Source organism: Triturus cristatus, chromosome 2_2 (genome assembly GCF_964204655.1).
Source record: "Triturus cristatus chromosome 2_2, aTriCri1.1, whole genome shotgun sequence".
Taxonomy (NCBI): domain Eukaryota; kingdom Metazoa; phylum Chordata; class Amphibia; order Caudata; family Salamandridae; genus Triturus; species Triturus cristatus.
Window position 1 is genome coordinate 697,895,983 of NC_140582.1, and position 22,732 is coordinate 697,918,714.

The 22,732-nt window shown below is 42.0% G+C and overlaps 1 protein-coding gene across 5 annotated transcripts in view; it reads left to right on the plus strand.

Annotated features, from left to right (window-relative positions):
- TENM3 (teneurin transmembrane protein 3) overlaps nucleotides 1-22,732 on the plus strand; it is a 1,236,182-nt gene that overhangs the window by 553,315 nt on the left and 660,135 nt on the right. For all 5 annotated transcript variants that reach the window (XM_085641875.1, XM_085641876.1, XM_085641877.1 and 2 more), the window contains exon 5: nucleotides 2,330-2,608. In XM_085641875.1, coding sequence (XP_085498001.1) covers nucleotides 2,330-2,608 — 279 coding nt within the window. The remainder of the gene's footprint in view (nucleotides 1-2,329; nucleotides 2,609-22,732) is intronic.

The window sequence follows — 22,732 nt, forward strand, 5'->3', positions numbered from 1 at the left end:
TGTTTAGCGCAAACCAGATCTTGCTGATGGGCCACTTCTGCAAGAATAGAGTGTGTGTATATACATTAAAGGCCTCTCTGGACCATTAGGGACAATACAATGGTTACCGAAGAGGTCCATGCCTCCCTGGTTCTCTCCCCTTTCTCGTTCCCTCTACTCCAACATTGACACTGCCACCCAAAAACAAGGTGTGGGTGAGCGGCACTTGCATTTGTTGCAGGTGTTCACACTTCCTCTCACAGAAAATGTAGCTTCAGCGGGGAGACCCAGTAGACTCTGTATTTCTGTGAATCCGCGTCCGATTCTTACACAATTGTACACTATTGTTACTGCTCTGTGCACAATGTGTCTGTGTATTTTCAATCTTTATAATTTGCAAGTATTTTAAGGTACTTCTGTTTGCTTTAATGAGTCGTGATAAGATGCTCCAATCAAATGCTCATTCCATATCTTCCTAAGAGATTACTAAGTGCTTTACAACACGTTGCAGGAATTAATTGTTTTTGGTGCCAGATCACAATAATCCAGTGCACAGCCATGTTCTGCACTGGGGGCACCTACATGTAGTGCACTGGGTGTGAAACACGACGGCTCTGGATTACAGGAAGAAATGCACCCTCCCTTGCAGGCGTGAACTGTCAAATGTGTCCATGCACTGGTTAGAGCATGCCAAAGAGAAAGGGAGAATTTCACAGATCCAGGCACTTTTACATGAGACTTACACGGTACACTTACATGCCTCGGATAGGAGTCGAACCTGGTTACACAGTTCCAAAGCTGCCTTCTGTAGCCACTGGGCCACATTTCCTCTCTTGTGGCATGCACTCAATGTGCGTCAATTTACTATGTGGATCACGTTTACTATGTGCCGCACAAGCAGTGCACATACTGACTGCCATCTTTCTTGCCTTAGCTCCTCTATTTGTAATCCGGCCCAAGTGCAGCAGCGAAGTCATTCCATTATGTACATGAAATGCCCCCGTGCACATGAGCGAATGTCTCCTTGGGTTCTTTTGGGTTTGGATTGTGCACATACACAATCCATATTACCGGAGGGGCCTGGCAAGCATCTGCAGCCTCTCCTGCAATACACAGTGTTTCAGGAGTTCCAACAAGTGGAGAAAAAGACCCATTGCGTCCCCTGGACACGCGATATAATACGGCGAGATGACTCCCAATGCTATCTTTAGATTAATTTGTTTCATACATTTTGTATCTTTTTTGTGCGCCCTGCTTTTACATTTAATTTTTATTCTTTTGAAAATGCCATTCGTTGATTGCTATGGACAGTCGAAAGTCCTGCCAGGGACTTTTGTGTCATTACATATATGTGTTTGCTTATTACAGACTCTACCCCCACTCCACCAGGCCTGCTCTGAAATTAAGCAGGTGGGGATGGGTATCAAGGGTACTTTTTTTTTTTACTGTTTATCAACTTGTCTCCAAGCACACTGACTTGCTACTGCGTGCCACGTTAATTACAGACACTATTCTTGAGTGCTTCCTAGACGAGAGATCACTAGGTTGACAAGTACAATATTAAAGTTCAGCTTCAAAAAGTAAATTTGTTCAGTTCACCAAATATTAATATGCTCATGTGCAAGTCTAGCGCAGACGATATTCAGCTATAAATTCCTTGAACAACTGTGGGTATTTAGTAACAGTACATAATGAACCCAACCCCAGCAAAGTCTGAGACATTGCCCTGTTTAAAAATAAGACTGTATGACAAAATATAATTCGCAAAATAGTTTGAAGGCAAAAACTCTTGAAATCGACAGATTAACAAGTGATAATCTAAAACCTAAACAGTCAAGCAAAATAAAGATCATATTTGAATTAATAGGTCGTGGGAATCTTTGAAAAAGCTGCCCCTGGGTTAATTTATCCGTCAATAGCTTTATCTGGAGGGAATGCCTTTTCTCATTCACTCAGAGATGTTTATGATTAAAAAAAACCCTGCTAGTATCTTTGTCGACTCATTTGGCCGTACCTGCCTCCATCTCACACTTTGGAGCTGTCAGTTCCAAGTAATCCTTCTCGGCAGTTGAATAGGCCTGGCTCAGTTTACTCCAGTGTTGGGTTTCCTGCCACCTGAGAGCAGTCCTTAACTACTTGAACGGTTTACAAAACACCGCTCAGGTGCAAGCATGCAGAAAGCACTCCACTAAGTGCTTGAGACAAAAGGACCCACTTGTCCATAACACATGCCATGCTTAGGAAAAACACCTCGAGTGACACTGGAGACACCTGTACAGCTAAAATGTGTTGACACTGCAGCTCTGCGAAATATTCTCACCTTGCGTACCTTCTTTTCTTCCCCAACCAGGTCAGAATTTCACCCTCAGGCAGTTAGGAGTTTGCGAACCTGCAACCCGGCGAGGACTGGCCTTTTGTGCAGAAATGGGGCTCCCCCATAGAGGCTACTCTATCAGTGCTGGCTCGGACGCGGACACCGAAAACGAAGGAGTCATGTCCCCGGAACATGCCATGAGACTGTGGGGCAGGGGGGTCAAGTCCGGCCGCAGTTCCTGCCTCTCCAGCCGCTCCAACTCCGCCCTCACCCTGACGGACACCGAGCACGAGAACAAGTCCGACAGCGAGAATGGTAGGTCCCAGGTTATGGTGCTTCTGTCGTTGGTCGGCTGCAATTTTCTGCTCCACCGTTTGCAAAAAAAAAAAAAAATGATTTTTTTGTGTGTTTATTTTTTAAACTGTATGGAAATGACCTTGGACAATGTTGCCTTCCTCCTATAAAAACCTCATTATTCAGAACTCGTATAAATTATGCAAACAGGCTGTGTGATGTTTAGCTTAAACTTTAAAGAAGAGTTTAATCACAATAAAAGCTGCGTTTTGATGTCTGCTTTGATGGCAAAGAAGGGATCTTGTAGTAAAAGTTAAGAGGCATCAATGGCTGTTGTGAGATTTGATGAGATTTTGATGGCTCCGGCGTGGCGGCGGCATAAACAATGCACGCAGCCCTGGACCATGTCACCTGTTATCCTCGGCGGAGTTGCCGAGTAAGTGCTGATAAAGTCTATCCCCGGGGCCAGCTTGCAATCAAAGATGTCTTTGTAAATCCCTCTTGAAGACATTTCAAAGACATAGAGGAATCTTAGGCTGGATGAGGCAGCACACAGAATAGTTTATTAACAGAGCCCATGTGATTGAAGAACAAATTTGATCATACTTTAAACTCTCTGGTTGACGAGGGCAGTCAAAATCATGATAAAAAGGGGAGGGTGGCCCTTTGATGTGCTTTGGGGACCAGCTTATTGGGCAATTAAAATCCACAAACGCAGATCTCCTCACTTCTAAACAGTAGCTGGAGGAAAGAAATTGCTTTATACATTGCGTTTCTTTAGTTGTTGTGTTAATAGAGAGCCGCATAGACACCTCGGAGCGGTAGAAATGATGCTTAATTATTTTAAAATGTACTGCCAGCATGCTTTTCTTTGTCATGGAACTGTGATTCTTGCCTACTGCTAGATTATATTTACCTGGCTACGGTTCCTAAGTTTATATTGTATATCCTAGCGTAGCAAAACTCATCCCTGTGTTTTCCTCAATTTTAGTCCCATGTAGTCGGTGTAAGTTATCTTCCGGGTCCACCGTACATCTCTAATCCTTCAGCCTGTTGAGTCTTTGCCAAAGATAGACGCTGATAGCTGAATCCAGGCCAGCAGTGTTGCCTTGTATTGTTGCTGTCCCCATCAAACCTGTGGCATTTATTGTTCTTAAAAAGTTTGACAAAACTCTACTGCTCGACTCGGCATTGTGTATAGGAGTAATTAACCTGGATGTTCCACTTACATTTTCTTTTTTGTTTGTAAATTCTTCTATTTAATACATTTGCATATGGAAACCTACAATAATCTCTCTGAGACCATCGCGCATTTTTTAGGGGAAGTCAAGGGGGTATGGCAAAAAACAATTAGAGTTCTGCGGCTATGTTAAGTAAGATGCAAGAAGGGGGAGGAAGAGTATAAAAGGGTGCTAGCGAAGAGGTTAATGATGTCATTATATAAACTTCTCACTCATACATTTTGCAATTGTCTGTTGAAAGAAACCGCTATAAGAGACTTGCTGGCGAGAGTAGTATCTTTGTTGTTTTAGGTGTAGGTCCCATATATTTTCAAATGTATGGGCCTGATTGTTCAGTGTATAAATGACTCATTCCCAGGTCGCAGTCGAAGCCATGAGTTCAGTCCATTCCTGAGAGGTCAGAGGAGTAATGGGTTTCCAATGTCTCAATATACTTAGCATTACTACTGCTAGAGCAGTGTCCAAACATTTTTTCTTGTGATTGTTCATATCTTTCACCCCAGCAGTGATTAAGGTTATTCCGCTCGTTGATCGTTGGTGTGCCCAAAGTTACCCCCAGTAAGTCAGCAGGACAAGGCAGAACCATAGTATGATCAGCCTATCCCCTAAAGGATGATCACATTTCCAACATCGAAGGTCAAGAGACACACCGGCTCTGTGTAGCCTAAGAGAGGACCAATGCACATCATGAAGGTTCCTAAAAGAATTAAACTCAAGACGTGCTTCTCTTAATCCTTGGTCATGTGCTCGTAGGAGTTCCGTCAAGTCTTCCTCCCTATATGTTTTTTGCAGGTTAGCCTGCCACCGAGAGTGCAGTAGTTTCCTGGTGGGCCGGGAGAATAAAGTTTCTGTGAATGACTCGGAAAGGCCAGGCACCAGTTTCTTGTAGCCCCCCCACTGCTCTAGGTATATATGCTAGGCAGACTCAGTGTGATTGCTAACACCATTGTTCATTCTGCAGAACAGGCAATGTTAAATTTGCTCATATCTCCAATGTTGCGATTTGCCAAGTGTGTATTCCGCATGTAGATCTTCGAATGATTTGAAAGTGCCATCTCTGAACAGATGTTCAATAACATTAATGCCCTGGTCCTGCCAAAGAGGACAGTTAATCATCTTGTTGCCTATGTGGAGGGCATCATTATGTCATAAAGGTGCATACATGTGCAGAGGGTGCCTCTGTCTTTATGACTATGCACCCATATTATGAAATAATTCATTAGAACTGGGTTAGGTTGCTCACCAGGATCTGTCATTTGATGGTGGTAAATCACTTGCAAATCAGTCACATTCCTCTATATACTTTGCTCAGTCTTTACCCAGTCCAGGTTTTCCATGCCCTCACCTGGATGAGAGAGGAGCTGCACTTCATGGTGGAGTTCAAGCATTGGCAGTCTCAGCAGTAGCAGCATGGAGTTTGGGAATGGCTATTTCAGACATATTTGTCAGATGTAGCACTTGGTTTGGACTTCAGTACTGCACATTTGGATGCAAGGTACTTCTTTCGGTATGATGCCAAAGACGTAGTTGAATTTCAAAAGGATTGTCATTTTGAACATTTGTATCCTAGTCCATAGGGATAATTGCAGATTTACCGGGACTGGTGGCTTAGTGGACTAATGCATCCACTGTAGGGGCTTGCGTTTGACCTCATAGTCACAGGTTCAAACCCCAGTGTGTCCACTCAGCCTTTCATCCTTCTAAGGTCGATAAAATGAGTGTCATTGAGTTGGGTAACAATAAACATTTCTTAATCAACACCAAAATACCCTTTGCGGTGAATGTACGCTTTACGAATACAAGTTATGTTCTGTTATGTGGACCACTACATCACTGGACAGTTGTTTCTTCAGTGGTCTGATATTAGCTGTAATCTTTCTCCGTACATGTCCTCAATTGAGAATGTCTGACAATGTGCATTTGATTGGGTTCTCTCCCAGGACGGGGATGGGTGTGTATTTGGACATGGGCATAGCCAAGTTTGCACGAGATGATAACAATTTAGGAGGTCATGAAGGCATCCTCTGTCATTATTGTTTCTACCTCTGCAGGGGTGGACCAGTCAATGATGGGATCTATTGTAGAATCCAAATGCCTCCAATTATCACTGGAATGGGGCCATATTCAGCCAATGGTCTACTTAAGAAGGAGAAGAAATCTAGTGTCAAGTCATTAGGGGCATTGATTGGCCCCAGGTTGAGGCTATGCACCTGTGTCCTCAGCTTGACAAACTTGTCGCTGCCATTCAGATCCTTCCAGGATTACCAAATTTTGACTGGGATATTTTATTAGCTGATAAGGGCCACTCCAATTTTCAGAAACAGCAGATGCTATTGGCTGTGAGTGTCATTCTCATGAGTCAATTGGGGGGCATCCGGGACATGTCTCCTTCAGTCTAGTGATAATTTTTCAGACTCATCTTGGGATATGTGAGTTTCATGTAATATCACTTTGTCTGCTCTTTTGGCAGCCAGGTTATTAAGCATTTTCTTCAGTTGACATAGTCCTTAAATCTGTTCATGTTAAGTAACTAAAAAGAGAATTCTTGCAGTTGTGTCTAGCATGTATGTTCATTCAAATATGGGTGTCGGAAGATGTATTAGGAGGAGGGATGCTTGGGGAGTGAGGGTTATTAGATATTTGTTCTTTAGAAGGACGAGTCAGCCTTCTGACACTCCTCTAACCCCCTAGTTGAACAAGAATTGGCAAAGCCGATAGGTCTTGCCTATGAAAGGGCTGTTGGCTTTGTCAATATGTTCTATCCATGTTGCACACCAGCGTAGCTACTGTTCAGAATGGATAAAAGTTAGTGGGGTGAAAAAGAGTGGCATGGAGTGGAGAGTCATAAAGTGGAGTAGAATGGAGTGATATGAAGTGGCATTGAGTGTTGTAGAATTGAGTGGAGTGAAGTGGATTATCATGGGGTGGCAATGAGTGTCATGGAGGGAGTAGAATGTCGTATAGTTGAGTCAAATAGAGTGTCATGGAATATTGTAGAGCAGAGTGGCGTAGAGGGTGTTGCGTAGAGTGGAGTAGTGGTGTTGAGTGGAGTAGCATAAGAGTGAAGTAGTGTGGAGTAGAATATGGTGGAGTAAAGTGGCATGAAGTGGCATAGAGGGAGTTGCGTAGACTGTCGTAGACTGTCGTAGCATGGAGTAGGGTTTATGGAGTAGAGCATCATAGAGTGGAGTATTGTAGAGTGTAGTGTCATAGAGTGGCCTAGAGTGAAGTGTAGTGAAGTACAGCGGTGCAGAGTAGATTGGCATAAAGTGTATTGGTTTAGAGTCAAGTGGTGTAGAGTGCATTGACTTAGAGTGCAGTGTCGTAGAATAGAGTGCAGTGGCATAGAGTATAGTGGTGCAGAATAGAGTGCAATGGTATGGAGTACAATGGCGTAGAGTAGATTGTTTCAGAGTAGAGTGAAGTGGAGTGGTGCAAGGTAGAATGGAGTGGTGCAAGGTAGAGTGAAGTGGTGCTGTGTAGAGTAGAGTGGCATAGAGCACAGCGGTGTAAAGTAGAATTGTGTAGAGTGCAGAAGTGCAGAATAGATTACAGTGTCGTGTAGTGAAGCAGAGTGTAGTGGTATAGAGGGCAGAAGAGTAGCGCAGAGTTGTATGGTGCAGAGTAGAGTGCAGTGGTGCAGAGTAATAGTGCCGAGTAGAGTGGTGCAGCTAGCAGAGGGGTGGAGTACAGTGGTGCAGAGTAGAACTGAGTGGCATAGAGTACAGTGATGTAAAGCGCAATGGTGAAGAGTGGCATAGCATGCAGTGGCATGGAGTGCAGTGGTACCGAGTAGAGTGATGTTGTGTTCAGTGGCAGAGGGTGGAGTCTTGCAGAATAGAGTGTCATAGAGTTCAGTGGCACAGAGTACAGTGGTGCAGAGTAGAACAGAGTGGTGCACAGTGCAGTGACACAGAGCGCAATGGTGTAGAGTGGTGTACCATTGCGCTCTGTGTCACTGCACTGTGCACCACTCTGTTCTACTCTGCACCACTGTACTCCACCCCTCTGCTAACTGTACTGGCATAGTGTGCAGTGGTGTAGAGTGGCATTGAGTGGCCACAAGTGCAGTGTTGCAGAGTAGAGTGGTTAAGTGCAGTAGCGTGGAGAAGATTGCTAGACTAGAGTGGTGCAGAACCTAGTGGAGCAGAGTGAAATAGAGTGGAGTAGAGTGTTGCAGAGTAGAGCATAGGAGTGTAGAGTGTCGTAGTGCAGAGTAGTCGCCATAAAGTGCAGTGGTTTAGAGTGGAGTAACATAAAGGGCAGTGTCCTAGAGTAAAGTGATGCAGAGTAGAGTGGTGCAGCATAGAGTGCAGTGGCATAGAGTGGCACAGAGTGCTGTAGTGTGGCGTTGAACAGTGGATTGTTTCAGAGTAGAGTGAAGTTGCGTAGAGTGGAATGGTGCACGGTAGAGTGCAGAAGCATTGAATAGTGGCGTAAAGCGAAGTGGTGTGAGTGAAGTAGAGTGACGTAGACTGCAGTGGCATAGAGTTGAGTGGTGCAGGATAGAGTGCAGTGGCATAGAGTGCAGTGTTGCAGAGTACAGTAGAGAGGCATAGAGAAAAGTGGTGTTGAGTGACTCACCAGATGCCAGAAGTGCTAAAGCCGGCCCTGGTGGTAGGCCATTGTTGTTTTATTGGAACATGTTCACCTATTTCATTGTTGAAAACACATGCATTCACCAAATAGTATAAAAACTATGTTTTGAAACAGGCAGGATGTTTAAGGCTGTATTGTAAATAATGTAGTTGGTTTCCAGGTTTTTATGGCATGGTGCTAATGCAAGTGTTGCACATACTGAGGCTATTGCTCATTAAAAGTAGTTGTGTAGGCTACACGTTTTGGCTTGCCAATGCATGCTATTATTAAAAGGGTTTGGTACTCTGACTTGCTGATTGTAAACAGAAAGATCATTAGACATTCACTAGAGGATCACTTTAAGGAAATGCCAACAGTACTTTGATAGAAGAACCGCAACAGGAATATTTTTTGCCATAGAATGTCCATGCAACTCCTCCCCGCAGGCCTATTTTAAGGGCAAATTTGTAGCCTTATAAACTGGAGCATAGAAGGGGAACGAGCGGGCTCCATCGGGAAGAATAATCTGCATTCCTCGTACTTTCCTATAACTTTGAAGTCCCAGAAAGAAAAGGAAACACCAAGCACCCTCGGATAATAGAGCCTGACATTTGACCTTTGTGTTTAAATGCACAGCAAATATGAAAAGATAAGGACAACATTTAAAGGTCTGTTTATAGAAAGTGAGACCTCAGAAGGATACAGTAAACAAGGTTTGGGCAAGGGAAGGGACAAGCCAAACTTGGAAGCCTAAAACGACTAGAGCCAGCAAATAGAAAGCAATGACATGTGAATTACAAACCACAAAGCCAATGGTAAGCAATGGGCATGATACATTCCCAGGGAAGCTTTCTGAATGTCCCTAAGAGGACTTCAGCAAACCAGACAGCTGCACTCTCTGGTAGGCTTTGACCTAGAAAGTGAATTGAAGTTCTGTTTAATTGGTGATGTGCAGTAGTATCACTTGGGGACGTATGTCCACATGTAGTGGGAAGTGGTGGGACTTTGAGTATACTTCAGTTTCAGACATCAGGTGATCAGGGTTTCAATTTGAATGTGATTTCTCTCTCTCTGTTATAGATAACTTATATGTACCCTTGCCACTGACTTTGTTTGTGTCTAGGGCCATAAGACTCTGTTTTGATTGTATTGTTTTGACCACGTGATAGGTTAGCTGTGGTGTTAAAATCTGTTTGTGGGTCTTCAAGGTCAACTTCCATTCATGTATCATTCAAGGTTTCTATGTAAGATTCTAGGTCTTGTAGTTCATAGAATTCTCTGGTTGTGTCTCCAGTGGTTATCAATGAAGGTGCAGGTTCAAGGAGGCCATATCTCACGCCTTTTCAATTGAGGGGTGGTTGCAGAGCCAGGCGTTTTACCCATATCACACTGGCCTCATAAGAGAAATAGGGTGGGAAATACATTTTATTGCCCACATATTGATTTTCGTGCTCTCTCGCATTTTGAAGAATTTGTTGTAATTGATAATGTTGGAATAGGCACATGGTGATGGATCTTGAGGTTTTTGCCCCATGCATGGCATCTAGTGAGAAGCCACTGTACCCTCTGAAACTCTAGGGGATGCTGAAATGTAGTACTCAATAATGATTGCAGGAGGGTGGAGAGGAGCTGTGGCAGGTTATGGTTTTCCTGTAATTCTGGGATGCCATATAGGCATGTGTTGTCCCTGCGGCTAGGATCTTCGAACTCTACCACTTTCTCTCACAAGTTCAAAGTTCCTCCCAAGTGGGAGTTTCTTCCAACTTGTGTTCCAGTGCTTTGACTCTGGTCTCTATCTACGCAAGTTGGGCTATGAAGGGGGACATTTCTGTATGTATGAATTTCAGCTCTTAATTTGTAGGTTTGTAGGATTATTGTAGTTGTGTTTGTAGGATTATTTGTAGGATGCTGGTTTTTGTCTTTAAGCTCTCGCATAGGCACTTCGAGAGTGCACTACAATATGTATCCAGATACCGGTGGTTCAATAGTCTCTGTTATCTTCCCTCCAGTTTGACCCTCAGAAAATAGAAGCTGTCTGGATTTTTTAGACATGGACATGGACATAAGAGGATGGGTCCACATAGCCACAGAGAGGAAGAGTCTAATCTTTCTATTCAGTCAACTTGAATGCATCCAGTAGTAGGTCTAGATGGTGGTTTTCAGCAGTCAAAAGTATTAGTATTATGAAATTAATGGTCAGCTTTTCCTCTGTTGTGTACTCCTGTTCTGCAATTGAACATGGGGTTGCAATGTTCGTCTCTTCAGTAGAGTCATCCAAAATGGATAATATGAATATCCATAAGTGGAAACTTTGCCAATATTGTCTTGTTGTCCTCCAAATTCTCTATCAGTAAGATGAAAATGTCTAATGCTGTGAATAATCAGATGGAAGTTCTATCATCCAAGGAAGTTAGTATTCACACAAACTATAAAGATGGCGGCCTTCAGGGGTTATATACTCATCATGCACAATTGGGCCTAATCCAAATTGCCTGCCTTCCAGTTGGAGGATATATCTCTGAAATTTGGTTGGGTTTTAGGGGGAGAATAGAGAGAGGAGAGGCCCTTGGTTGGAAAGGTACATCCTGTTTGACTCTGCCCGTATAGTACCAGATCTCAAGTCAGGTTTATGATTGCAAAGGTGATGTGGGTCGGCTTGGTGGGAGATCCACAGTCACACCATCACCCCGTGTCTTTCTATTCCTTGGTGATTGAAGCTGTCGAGGATGGAGCACTGTTTCGGATGGTCCTGAATGTTTTTCATCACTTGTCTCGGCCCATCTCTGAGGTGAGTCATCTGTTCAGGAATACAGAATGATGCAGCAGACAGGAAAATTAAGGAACAGGGATAACTGGTGCCTCACACCTTCCAGTAAGCAACAGTGATTAAAAGAATGAGCATGAACTTCAACACATTATTATATTTTTACCAGAATAATGGGCAGCCGGTGGTAGAGGTGTTCAGGATTCAGCCATCTTCTACAAGGCCATCTTTTTGCCTCTGTCAATTTTCTTTCTTACGTTCATGGCTTCCTTTGCTCTTGTGTTTCTTTTCTGAGCATTTGTGATGTAACTACAGATGTTACATCAAACCCACCAGTTAATTTGTCTTCATCTTAATCTTGTATGGTTACAGTACACACGGTGGCCAGTGACACATTCCAGTATGATGACTTCAGTTACATTGAACATTACTCATTCAAGCCTAGCAAGTAGCCATGGTACACTCTGGGTAGTGTAGTCAGCTCAGGTGGGGCAGGCTAGTGTACATTGGGATACTCTTCAATTTGAAGATCAGTTATGTAAGGGCTCTTTTGAAGTTCCTCAAAGGTGATTTGCTTTAGGTTGCAGGAAAGTGCATCCTGCTTTAGTGCACCAGGAAAGAAAATGGCCTGGAACTTGAGCTATTTGAGGGGAGGTTAGAGGTGGCACGCTAGTGCTGGATGAGTCACCAGATAAGGTGTTCAAGGGTTTAACTCGTATCTTGTATTGTATAAGGAGTAAGGTCATGAGCAGGATGAATAATGGAAAATTAAGGTATACACTGTGAGAGAGCCATACCAGTAGAATATGGTCTAGTTGGAAAGGTTAACAAGAGCACATACAATTATCTTTCAAGGGGATGGAAGCTGTAGAGGAGGAACCTAAGGAGTTCTAATTACGTGGGTTAATGTGTTGAGCAGGATGGAGTGTTGGCTGCTTTCTACTGATGGGTGGTATTTAAGATAACTGGTAGTCGAGGAGTTGACTGGGAAAATGCACTTTTTCTATTAAAGTGGCCCCTGGTGTGTTTGGTGAATGGGAAAAGGAAAAAAGTAATTGTTTTTTGGTGTAGTGGAACAGGGGAAGAACATTATTTTTATCCTTGAATTGTTGTGCATTAGTCAGCAGACAGCCATCGAGTATTGAATATCAACGAGATGGTGGTTAGGAAGTTGAAGATGCTGGTGAGTGCTGTCTCGATGGACTCCATCTATAGGTAAGGTTGAACAGTGAGAGTTTGTAGCAGTAATCTGGATCTTAGATAACAAGGACCTACTCCTTACTATTTTATAAAGATGACTGGGTATCTTGGACTAGATTATAAGTAAAATGTAATTGCTTTAAAAAGCTGTTGTATGGTAAGTATTTGCCCTCGTATATCTTGCAGAAGCCAAATGAGGAATTCTGGGAATACATGTGGTTAACCCGGCAACCACAGATTAATTGGAATTGTGGTTTTGAGTTTGTATTTATTATTGTGCACAGTCTCTCCTCACAAGCCACTGCTTGACCCCTAGCTGTAATACATCATGCATTTGCACTAACATGGCCCAGTAATTATTTGGACCCAGGAACAATAGAGATGCATTGCTTATATTGGATATAAAAAAGAAACCAAATTCCTGACCAACTTTTTCACAGCTATGAAATTGGGGCGACATCTTGCAAGTGAATACTCCCATATTTGTCTACTGTTGATAGACCCATAAGGATGTTCACTTCAGTATAAATTTAGTTAAGTAGGGAGGGACATCTACAAGTACCTTAGGTGAAAGAGAGGTATTGCTTGTACCAAACACCCTGTAGCATCCCTTGATCCCATACACAGAGTGAAATAACCTTTTGGTTGTGTGTCCTTCCATATCATAATCCTAACTCTGCAAAAGTACCTATTGCATGTCAGATCACCTAAGTGGTGCTTACCTAACCACAGTTATGTATTTAAAACAGAAGGGAAATAATAGTTGTCAGCCAAATACAGGAAATTCTAGATCACATCGATTTACCAAGGTTGCCTGTTCTTTACTTGTCCCTATGTTTCAACTCCAGTTTCCCATTTTCATGATGGACGCCTTGGAAACTGTTGGAGAAGCTGCATCTGCAGTGACTCAATTGTGGAAGAGCAAGTCCCATGTTAGTTGTAACCCAGACAGTAGCAGCTATTTGCTGCTTTAATTACTGGAATTGAGGGAAATATATGTCCACTCACCTCCCACCTTCATCTTCTGAACTGATACTTTGGTATGTCCTACATTTCCGAAATGTGTATTTTATAACCCATCCTGCCTTCATCCACCAAGCAGGTTTTGTACTCTTTTGCTGACCTCTTCATCCCTCCAACCAACTGGCTGCTTGTTGCAGCCACACTAGTCTGGGCACATCTTCACTTTTTTAAGTTATTAATTTTTCTTGCATCTAGCCATCTTCGAGAAAAAGTAACCATCAGAAGCGGGAAATAAGTCATCTAAATTTTCATTATCCAATTTTCTTCATTCATATGATGCTTGCCACATCCAGCTAGCCTCCTAAACAAATGAGCTGCTTAAGTGCAAATGCAATTTGCCGCCTTCTAGACCTATGTCCACGATTTATGCAACAGTGAGTGATGACCTTCTTTATATCATCTTCCTCTTCATCATATTTTGTACCTTGCTTGCAGCCTGATACAAAGTGACCCCTCTAGCCACACTTTCTGCACTCCTTGTTGAGTGCTATATTTTTCTTAGAATCTGCAGTATGATAACTGCTACCATGACAATAACACATCTTGTCAAGACTTTGGTTTCACAAAGGTGCCACCGAACCTGATGACTGCCCCACCATCTGATTCACTTTTAGATACATTGGCACCCCTGCGCTTCCCTTCTTCTCCATTTCCTTCATGCACAATTGTAATTGTTCCACCACTTTGGCTAAGTCAATAGCATCATTCAGGGATGGGTTATTTGAAGCCCATAAACGCGCCTGATTTTTTTTCTTGCTTTTAAAATGAACGATGAGTTGCTTGTGCACAAGCTCAACAGTCATTCCCCTAAACATACAGTTCATGGACAATTCTCTGTTTTGCTACAAATGCTTCAATAGTTTCATTCTCCACCTGAGGACATGTGTAGAACTTGTATATCTATTCATAACAACATTTACTTCCTTCGCAAACCTGTGCTCGAGACGTTTCTTGCCTCAACATACACATCTTCAATGCGATCACCATTAGGTTCTGTAAACACAGGGAGATATTTAAAGACATGTTGTCTCTCCTTACCCGGTGTGTTCAAGAGTAATGCTTTCTTTCTTGCAGCACTAAACTCTTGGCCATCCAGAGCCTCAATGCAAGTCTTAAACATTCCTATCCAGGCTTCCCATTCCACATTCAATGGACCAGATTGATCTAGGAAGAGTAACAATTGTCCCCTGTGTTTGCATAATGACTGGACCAGAACCTCAGTAAAGGCCAAAAAGTAGTAAGATAAATTCAAATTTGAGCATCCCCTTTCCACAAACCAATGATTAACAGATGCAACAACATAGTAAATAATGATCATCCCAGCGAGACACACCTGTCTTTACAAAAGAAAAAAAAATAAAATGGGGAAAAAAAACAAATATGGTAACACTTCTATAACTGGTTCAGAAAACACAGGCTTGTAATGTAGTCAGCAACGCATACACAGAATGGGTGCATGCATCACCGACTTAATATTATTATGCTGGGATGCACAACTACTTACAAATCACCACATTAATCAGAAGGTGTAAACTCCGAGTACTGTTTGTAATGGTGAGCGTGTCACCATAACACGCTGAACAATAAACCAACAATTTCAATGTATATTATCCGCCACTGTTCTAGAAGGTTCACTGCTGCCAAGAAACCATGCTCCACATGCATGCTCGGTTACCACGCAACTAGAGCAGTGAACCCCCAAGTAAACTAACTAGCCTCAAAAAAGCTGGCAATAGTGTGCATGTCATCGTGAACATGCTGCAGGCGCACACTCCAAATTAGCTGGCAACGGCATGCACACTCCCCTTAGTGTACACAGCAAGCCCGGCACCTCACAAATGGATGACAATGCACACCTCTGACAGCTGATTCAATGTCTTCCCCCAATATGACACTGACCCCGATGACGTGGGCACGTTCGCAATGCAGGGGTGACACTCTTGGCTCCAATGTGTGCATGAGCATGCGCGTTCCATCTTGCTCCGTCCGCTTGCACTCAATGGCATCCACAGTGCTCGAGTGCGGAGCAGGCTACAACCTGGTAATTTTGGCCCCAAATTTCCAGCAACTCAGGACGAGACGGCAGCGACAATGGGGGGATTCAGCAGCACTCCGCAAAAAATCACCACACCGTTGTCATCACAGATGCTCTACTTGGTTGGGTTCAAGGCTGTCTCAAAATTTTTAGGGTCCTAGCTGGCCAACTTGTTGGCAATTCTTGTCCCAAGCAATGACGGCACAGCAGGCTGGGTCAGTTGAATGATTTATTAGCTTAAGTTTCCTTCCTACAACAAGAGCGCAGCTATCCCTTGGCCAGCACAAAAGTAACTGACTTCGCTGGATCGTTTGCGAGTCATCAGAAACATGGAATGCAGGCTAGTCCTTCACCTCATGTTCTTATAGAAGATTCCTACATAGAAACTTCTCAGGTAGAACACAACCTAGGGGTAGCAGAGTAGGCTTCACTTACTGTAAGCTGGATACCAGAGTTGAAATTATTTCAGATTTTATTCAAAAAGGCACTGGACTTTAAGAAAATAGTGCACTGTAAAAAGCTATAGTGGTTTTTATATTGAAAGGCTGCACGTGCTGAATGTACCTCTGTGGAGCGGAGATAATTGATTAAGTATATCGACTTGTCTTCAGGGCAGAAACATCAGACTTAGAAAAGGCAAATCAATAAAAAAGCAATGCGCTGGCGAAATTACATATTTTAACTAAGACTATGGGAACCTGACCTAAACTGCTGGCCTTGAGGGTAGGTATGATATCAGAGAAGGCGAATAATTATTTCTGCAATTTAGAAAACATTTAATCTCCTGCTCTGCTTACTGGACAGTCATCTCTGCCTAGATGTTTAAAAAGATAAACATCTAAGCACGGGACATAGCTTAATAATTAAACGTACTAATGAGTCAATCAAGGAGCATATTGTACCGTCACCGTGGGATAACTGGGATCGCACCACTGAAAATATTCCTTACTTAGCACAGCAGGAGTAAAATAAGCAACTTTATTTTTTTCAATTATTTTGATTGGCTTTTTAATAACTGGAAGAGATTGTTGTTTTATGAACCACAAGTTTAAGGTCAAAACCGTTGTAAAAACAAGCAATAGCAAAGCCAATAGGCCGGATTTAAGAAAAAAAAGTCCAAGCTATTGAGTTTGACAATGCTTTTTTTCATAGCCAAACAGAAGGCAATTGATATGAAGCATGTGCAAGAGCCCATTTCAAGATCGCCACCGATGTATGCATTGTCATGCATGTGCCTGTGTATTGAGGAACAGCGGCAAATTTAATTCACTGATATAACATGGCTGATGGCCATGTTAGGCCAGTAAAAAAGGGCACATCAGTCCAAACAATGAAGTCTGTAGCCTGTCGCAAAGAGAACCTGTCATGCCCTCCTAAAACCAAATATGAAAATAAGCATGGGGAGCAGGACGAGAAGCATCAGATAGCCAGGGAGGAGAGTGAGGGCAGAGCTTGTGGAGTCAGGGGGTACAGGAACAAGCGGTTGATGAATATTATAGAGGGGAAGGACAAGCTTCGCATGTGTGGAAAGGGATAGATGCCTCAGCAAGAAATGAGGCAAGAGTGTTGCAGCCTCTGAAAGCCCTGCTGCAGAAATCCTTTTTGAGATATCAAAATAGAAGCATATTAGAGATAACCAAAAACCCTCTATCCCTAAAAAGGGCTGACATTGCAAAACATTACTGGTATATAAATGTATTTATACTGCAGGTATGTTAGTGTACCATCTGGGGAGAATTGTGTTATATTGTCATGCAAGTTTAGCTAATTTCAATTATTTTTTCTTAAAGTTCGTTTAGTGTTCTTGTTATCTTTTGGAGTTAAATATTTTTTTCAAATTTCCAAATTGAGTTTCAGCCATTATTTTACTCGCTGGCAACCCATTTTTTCTTACAGAAAAGTAGATGAAAGGATGTATCCACCCACAAGTGATTACAAATTATATCCCAGAAAGCTTTGTCTTGTGAGTGGTGCCAATGCGCTCAACCCGTCCAATGCACAGTTAAACTATACTGAAACACATTAGGATGGTACATACAGGGCTTTGACGTTAGATGCTGTGTTAATTTCATGATTTTGACCCACCTAAAGTTTCAATTCTTGTATTTACATGATCAACCTCTCAGTGGGTACGTATGTGGTCATGCCGTCTGAGTCTGAAGAGTGATATTTCTTATCCTAGGATCACTTCTATCCTACCTTTGTGAAAGTGTCATCAAAATCTTTTCCAGTGTGCCCATTCTAAAACAGTGCTCCCTGTATTTTAATTTTTTTTTTTCATTGTTGAGTTTGACATAATTGCTTTCTAAATTTGTTTGTTGAACCAAGAGAAACGTTGCAATTAGGCTGTATACCTTTTAGAAGACCAAAATATATATGTCTACCTAGTACTCCAAAGCAGTAGGTAAGGTACAATACAAACAAAAAAGAGCAATTTTCCCATAATATGTTTTTTATACATGGGAGTATTCAAATAGAGATAAATTACTCTCAATATTTTGGGCATTGGAGAAGTAATTTGAATAAAGGCCAATAGTACAGGCAATAATAGTGTTTTTCGTTTCTTGATTTGAAATTAGGTGATGGACATAAACAAACAATGGTGCGACAGCACATTGAATGAGTCCAATGGTGAGAATAATATATGGCAGGTATATACAATTAAAGACATATTCAAAATAAGGAGGTGGATTCACAGTTGTATATGTGTAGCCTGGCTACTTTGCAGTTAAAAAAAGAAAATGTGGCTGGTTAGTTGTTGGTTTGACACCAAAGCAATTTGGCTTGAGTCTTCCTAAGGACAAATGACAAATATAATAGTCACCCAAAAAAAATCATTAACGGGGGACCTAATCTTCCTATTCAGGGGGAAGGCATCTGAGGTGAGAAAATGCAAACCAAGTATTAGGTTTTTTTTTGCCTGAGACCCAGTGTGGTGGTGGCTTTGTTCATTTGTGACTCTCGCTTGGTTTACTTTCAGCCTGTTGAGTCATTCGTCTATTTAAATGTTGATAATGCTGATTTCTGATAGGAGAATAGGCAAGAAAAGGAAGGCTTGCTATTGAAGAGAGACCATGATTGTAGCTTTAGGTGGTAAAAGTAACATCTGAATAATGATGGAGCTTCTAGTTTATATCAAGAGCGATGATTATCGTGGCAAGCGAAGAGTCCAAAGACATACCCTTTATTGTGTAGCAGTATAGACGCATTGCCTGTGATCATATACTCACAGGGAAACAGCCTTTACCACGAAGCATTTTCTACGCGTTACGTTTACAACGGTACACTTACCTCGTAAACGTCTTCACAACGCGTATTGCTTCAACGACGTCTTTAGCACGCAAGCAACGTCATCACGGAAAAACGTCTTCCTGGTCGGAAAAAAAAGCGTCAGTCCTTCGTTAGTGTCGGCGAAGACCTAAGAAAAAGGAAAAAAAAAGAAGAAAGGGGGCTTGGGGGGGTCTCCCCCCCCCCCCCCCCAAAAAAACAAAAAAGCGGGGTAAAGGCAAGATCGAGGTAATGGCAATGCGAAGAAAAAACATTCCGTTGTAACGCATGCGTGGTAAAGGCATGCGTTGCAACGGAATGCGTAGTAACGACATATATTCATACTCACACCTGTCATTCACGTTAAAGCAGAGGCTTGGCACTTTGCTTTGGACTCATCAATGTGAAGCTTTTACTTGCTTTATCTCACACTGTAGGACAAGAGCCAGCACTTTTTTGGCCGCGATGGCAACCTGAAAGGACTCTGAGACGTAAAAACACAATTATAGGATCTGTGCATTTGTCCCGGTATTTATAACAGCACTTTTATCGTCTTACTGTTCCTGTTGTTTGGGGTTTGCATCTTGTGCTCTTATTTAGCTGAAACATTCATTCCAATGAGTAATGGAAATTGTATTTCTGTGCCCTAGCACCCGACATAAATTTCCAAAGTAAATGCTTCTTGCTGGGAGCATGCACTTGAATCTGGAGACGTATCTACTAAACATAAATACTTCTCCCAGCCCGGATTTTATTTCTCAGACCTCTGTGGCTGAGTGTATTCCTAGCCGAGGAAATGGCAAAATCTCAAGGCTGCTTTTTAGTAGTAATGATTCCAATTTAATGTAGCAGTGTCAGGTTTTCAACTCGGGTATCAGGTTTTCCCTCAGCTTGTCTGACACATAACAACTTCGCCTGTCCCTTTAATGTGAATGTAACTGTGCGTTCCTCCTAATACCCGAGTGAACCTAAACCAGTCCGAGCATAAATATTCTTATAAACGCCACATTGCACTGAGCGAGCCAGAGTATTTTACTGTTTCATTTTTATGTTTAATTTGTTTCTTTTACATAGCACGTGCCACATCATTATTGACATTAAGGTGTTTTACAATGTTTGAACACATATACAAAGTATTTGATTTTAAATCGCAGTGTATACATTTATTACAACTTCTAGAAAGAGTGGATTCAAGAGAAAATGAGATATTAGGCTTCCTTCTTGTGTATCTTTTTTTTTCTTTTTTTTTTTTTAAACAAACTGTATTGGTTTTGTGTTTCGTACCTGCACATGCGCCTCTGCATTCACTTTAAACTTCATATCACAGTTAGGGTTACACCTGATATGCATCTTAACATTAGGCCAATCTTCAGGTCTGTACATGGGCAGAACAGGAATTTCAGTTTAGCAATCACTATGAATATCCTTGTTGAAGGTTAGAAAGAATAGGCAGGGTTGTGTTCTTATTTTAAATTCCATAATTTATCCAGTAAGAATCTTCATGTCTTTCATGGAGGCATTGTACACTATTGCTTTTATGAGTCATGAGGGAGGCTGTTCAAGACATTAAAGATTCTTGAAACTGCCCCAAAGAATGGTTGGTTTATGTATTTGATTTATTGTGCAGCATTATATAGCGTGGAAACTACACAAAGCTTTACAAATAAATAGATCATTAAGGTCACTAGCTGACCGAAACGCATAATGGCATAAGGATCTGTGGGTAAATAAACTATATTGCAACTGAAGAGGAGTTTGTGCTCATTGGGACCTCTACAAGGAAAGCGGAAGGGCGTTTTCCTGAATCCGACGAACCCCCTTCCCAGAAGCAGGCAACCACTTCCTGCCGAGTAAATATATATATAATATATATGCAAAAAAAGAAGCAGAGAACTCTGGGTAGTTCTCAAGTTTAGGTGGGAAGCAGTTCCAGGAGAGAGCACTTTCAACACCAGCAACACTCTAAATTTGCTCCCCTCAAATTTCTGTTTTTCTAACAAAGTCTTTAAGCGTTGGATTAGTACAGTGCCATCCATGCCAAGATAGATAAGGACAAAGTGTTTATATATATATATATATATATATATATATATATATATATCAAAAAAAACATCTTCTTCCGTCGAAGTCGATGAGGCGACGCAGCGGGGCTTGCAAAGACCATTTATTTAAGCAGGCATGACGCGTTTCGGTATTACACCTTTATCAAATGCCATTAGTTTAAAAAGTGCCTCTGGTGCTAGCAGTTCTTGGATAAGTCTGTTTATATAGCCACAATGCCTGAAGTAGTATGGAGCACACCTGATGCGGAATCACTCGAGCAATACAAGGTTATAAGACTACATTACCCAGCATGCAGTTTGTCCATCGTGCTCATGAGTGGTTCCGTTTAGCCGGTATTTTTCTTTTCGTTCTGAAGTAGTAAGCCGACTTAAGCGTGACCAGGTAAGATCTCTAGCGCTGTGCTGGGCATTAACAGTCTTTGTATCCCACACTTCCAGCCTCGCAATCTCCATCGGTGGCAGATATGGAGACGCCATTAACTTGCTTTACAGTGAATTGTGATTTACTCCTTCCCAAAGAATTAACCCTGATAGAATGACAAAATGTAATTTTTTAATTTAAAAATAGTCAATTAATTTCAAAAAGGAATTGTTCCTGAGGAAATATTTAAAAAGGGCTGCTTCTTGATAGAATTATTACTGCATGAAAAAAGTTCACTAGTTGGTCACAGCTCATGTACCACGACGGGATACCGACGGAGAGAGCGGGGCCCTCTTCCCTGAGTTGTCACCAGGTTGAGGTGGGGCTTATTGTCCTTATCATTTAGATAAATTCCAGTAGTATTCTACTTCACATAGGATTACTGGTTTTGTATCACTTTTCCTTTCTTTCTTATTGCACTATTAGCAGCAGCTTTGTTCTTTGGTCCTCAAGAAAACTCAGATACTCATGTTGATCGCTTGAGCTGAAACATCTCGACCGTTTTTGATATCTAGCAGTTTCTATTTTTTAATGCTTTCTGCACTGCTTTTTAATCCTACCAGTGCGAGCAAGTGAATAAATAATTTTTTGCCCCCACTAGGTAGTTTTAATTCACTTTCTCTATTGTATTTATGAATGACTCCTACACCGTGCCCTCACTACACCAATAGCTCACATATGGGGTTTTAGCATCCCCAGGACAGTGGTAGTATCTCATAAAACATCCCTGAGCTCCTGCCACACAGTGAGGTAGTTGTAGCTCTCAGTGGGACTAGGTTTTCCGACTGGGAGGAGAAGCCCATATGATGAAGCATGCCACCTATGGTGGATGAGGGCATTCGTCCTAAAAGGGATCTTCCCCTTTAGTTTTCTGTGAGACTCTAAATATCTCTCTCTCTCATACCGGACTACATGCTAGCACAGACCCGAGTAGATTTTGTGTTTTGATTTCAGTTTAATAGGGGATTTTCTTCTCGCTGGTCTCTAAATATTCTCTTCCCTTGGACTCTCCTACCCCGCTTTTGTGTTATGAGGATAGATTTAAACCCAGCAAATTTTTCCATAATACAGTCTTTCGCAACTCAACATAATTTGCAGATTTTCAATCTGATGAGCAAAAAAGTGCCCAGAGCTTGTATGGCACGTGGTACTGCCACACCAACTGATTACTTCAGTCTGTGTGAAGAAATGTCCATGTTTAACATAAACATTTACAATTCTCCTCTCCTGGAAAATTAATAATGTTTCCTTCTCGCTTTTATGTATTACCTCCAGTAATGTCTTCAGGGCACGCCAGAGGCATCCTCTCTTTGAACTGAAGACTTGTGGCTCAACAGTGAGCACTTTTATTGGTGGAAACATTCACAATTGTTGTGCCTATTGCTCATGTAGTGATTGAAACTTTTCTGTTTGGCCACTCTGTAACACAATATGAGGATAGAGGGGCCTGCTGTAATCTGCTGTCACATATTGAATTGAAATCAAAGGACTGCTTTGGTGAAAACAGTCAAGCACATTAATTACATTGCTTGCATGAGCGTTTCATGTCTACG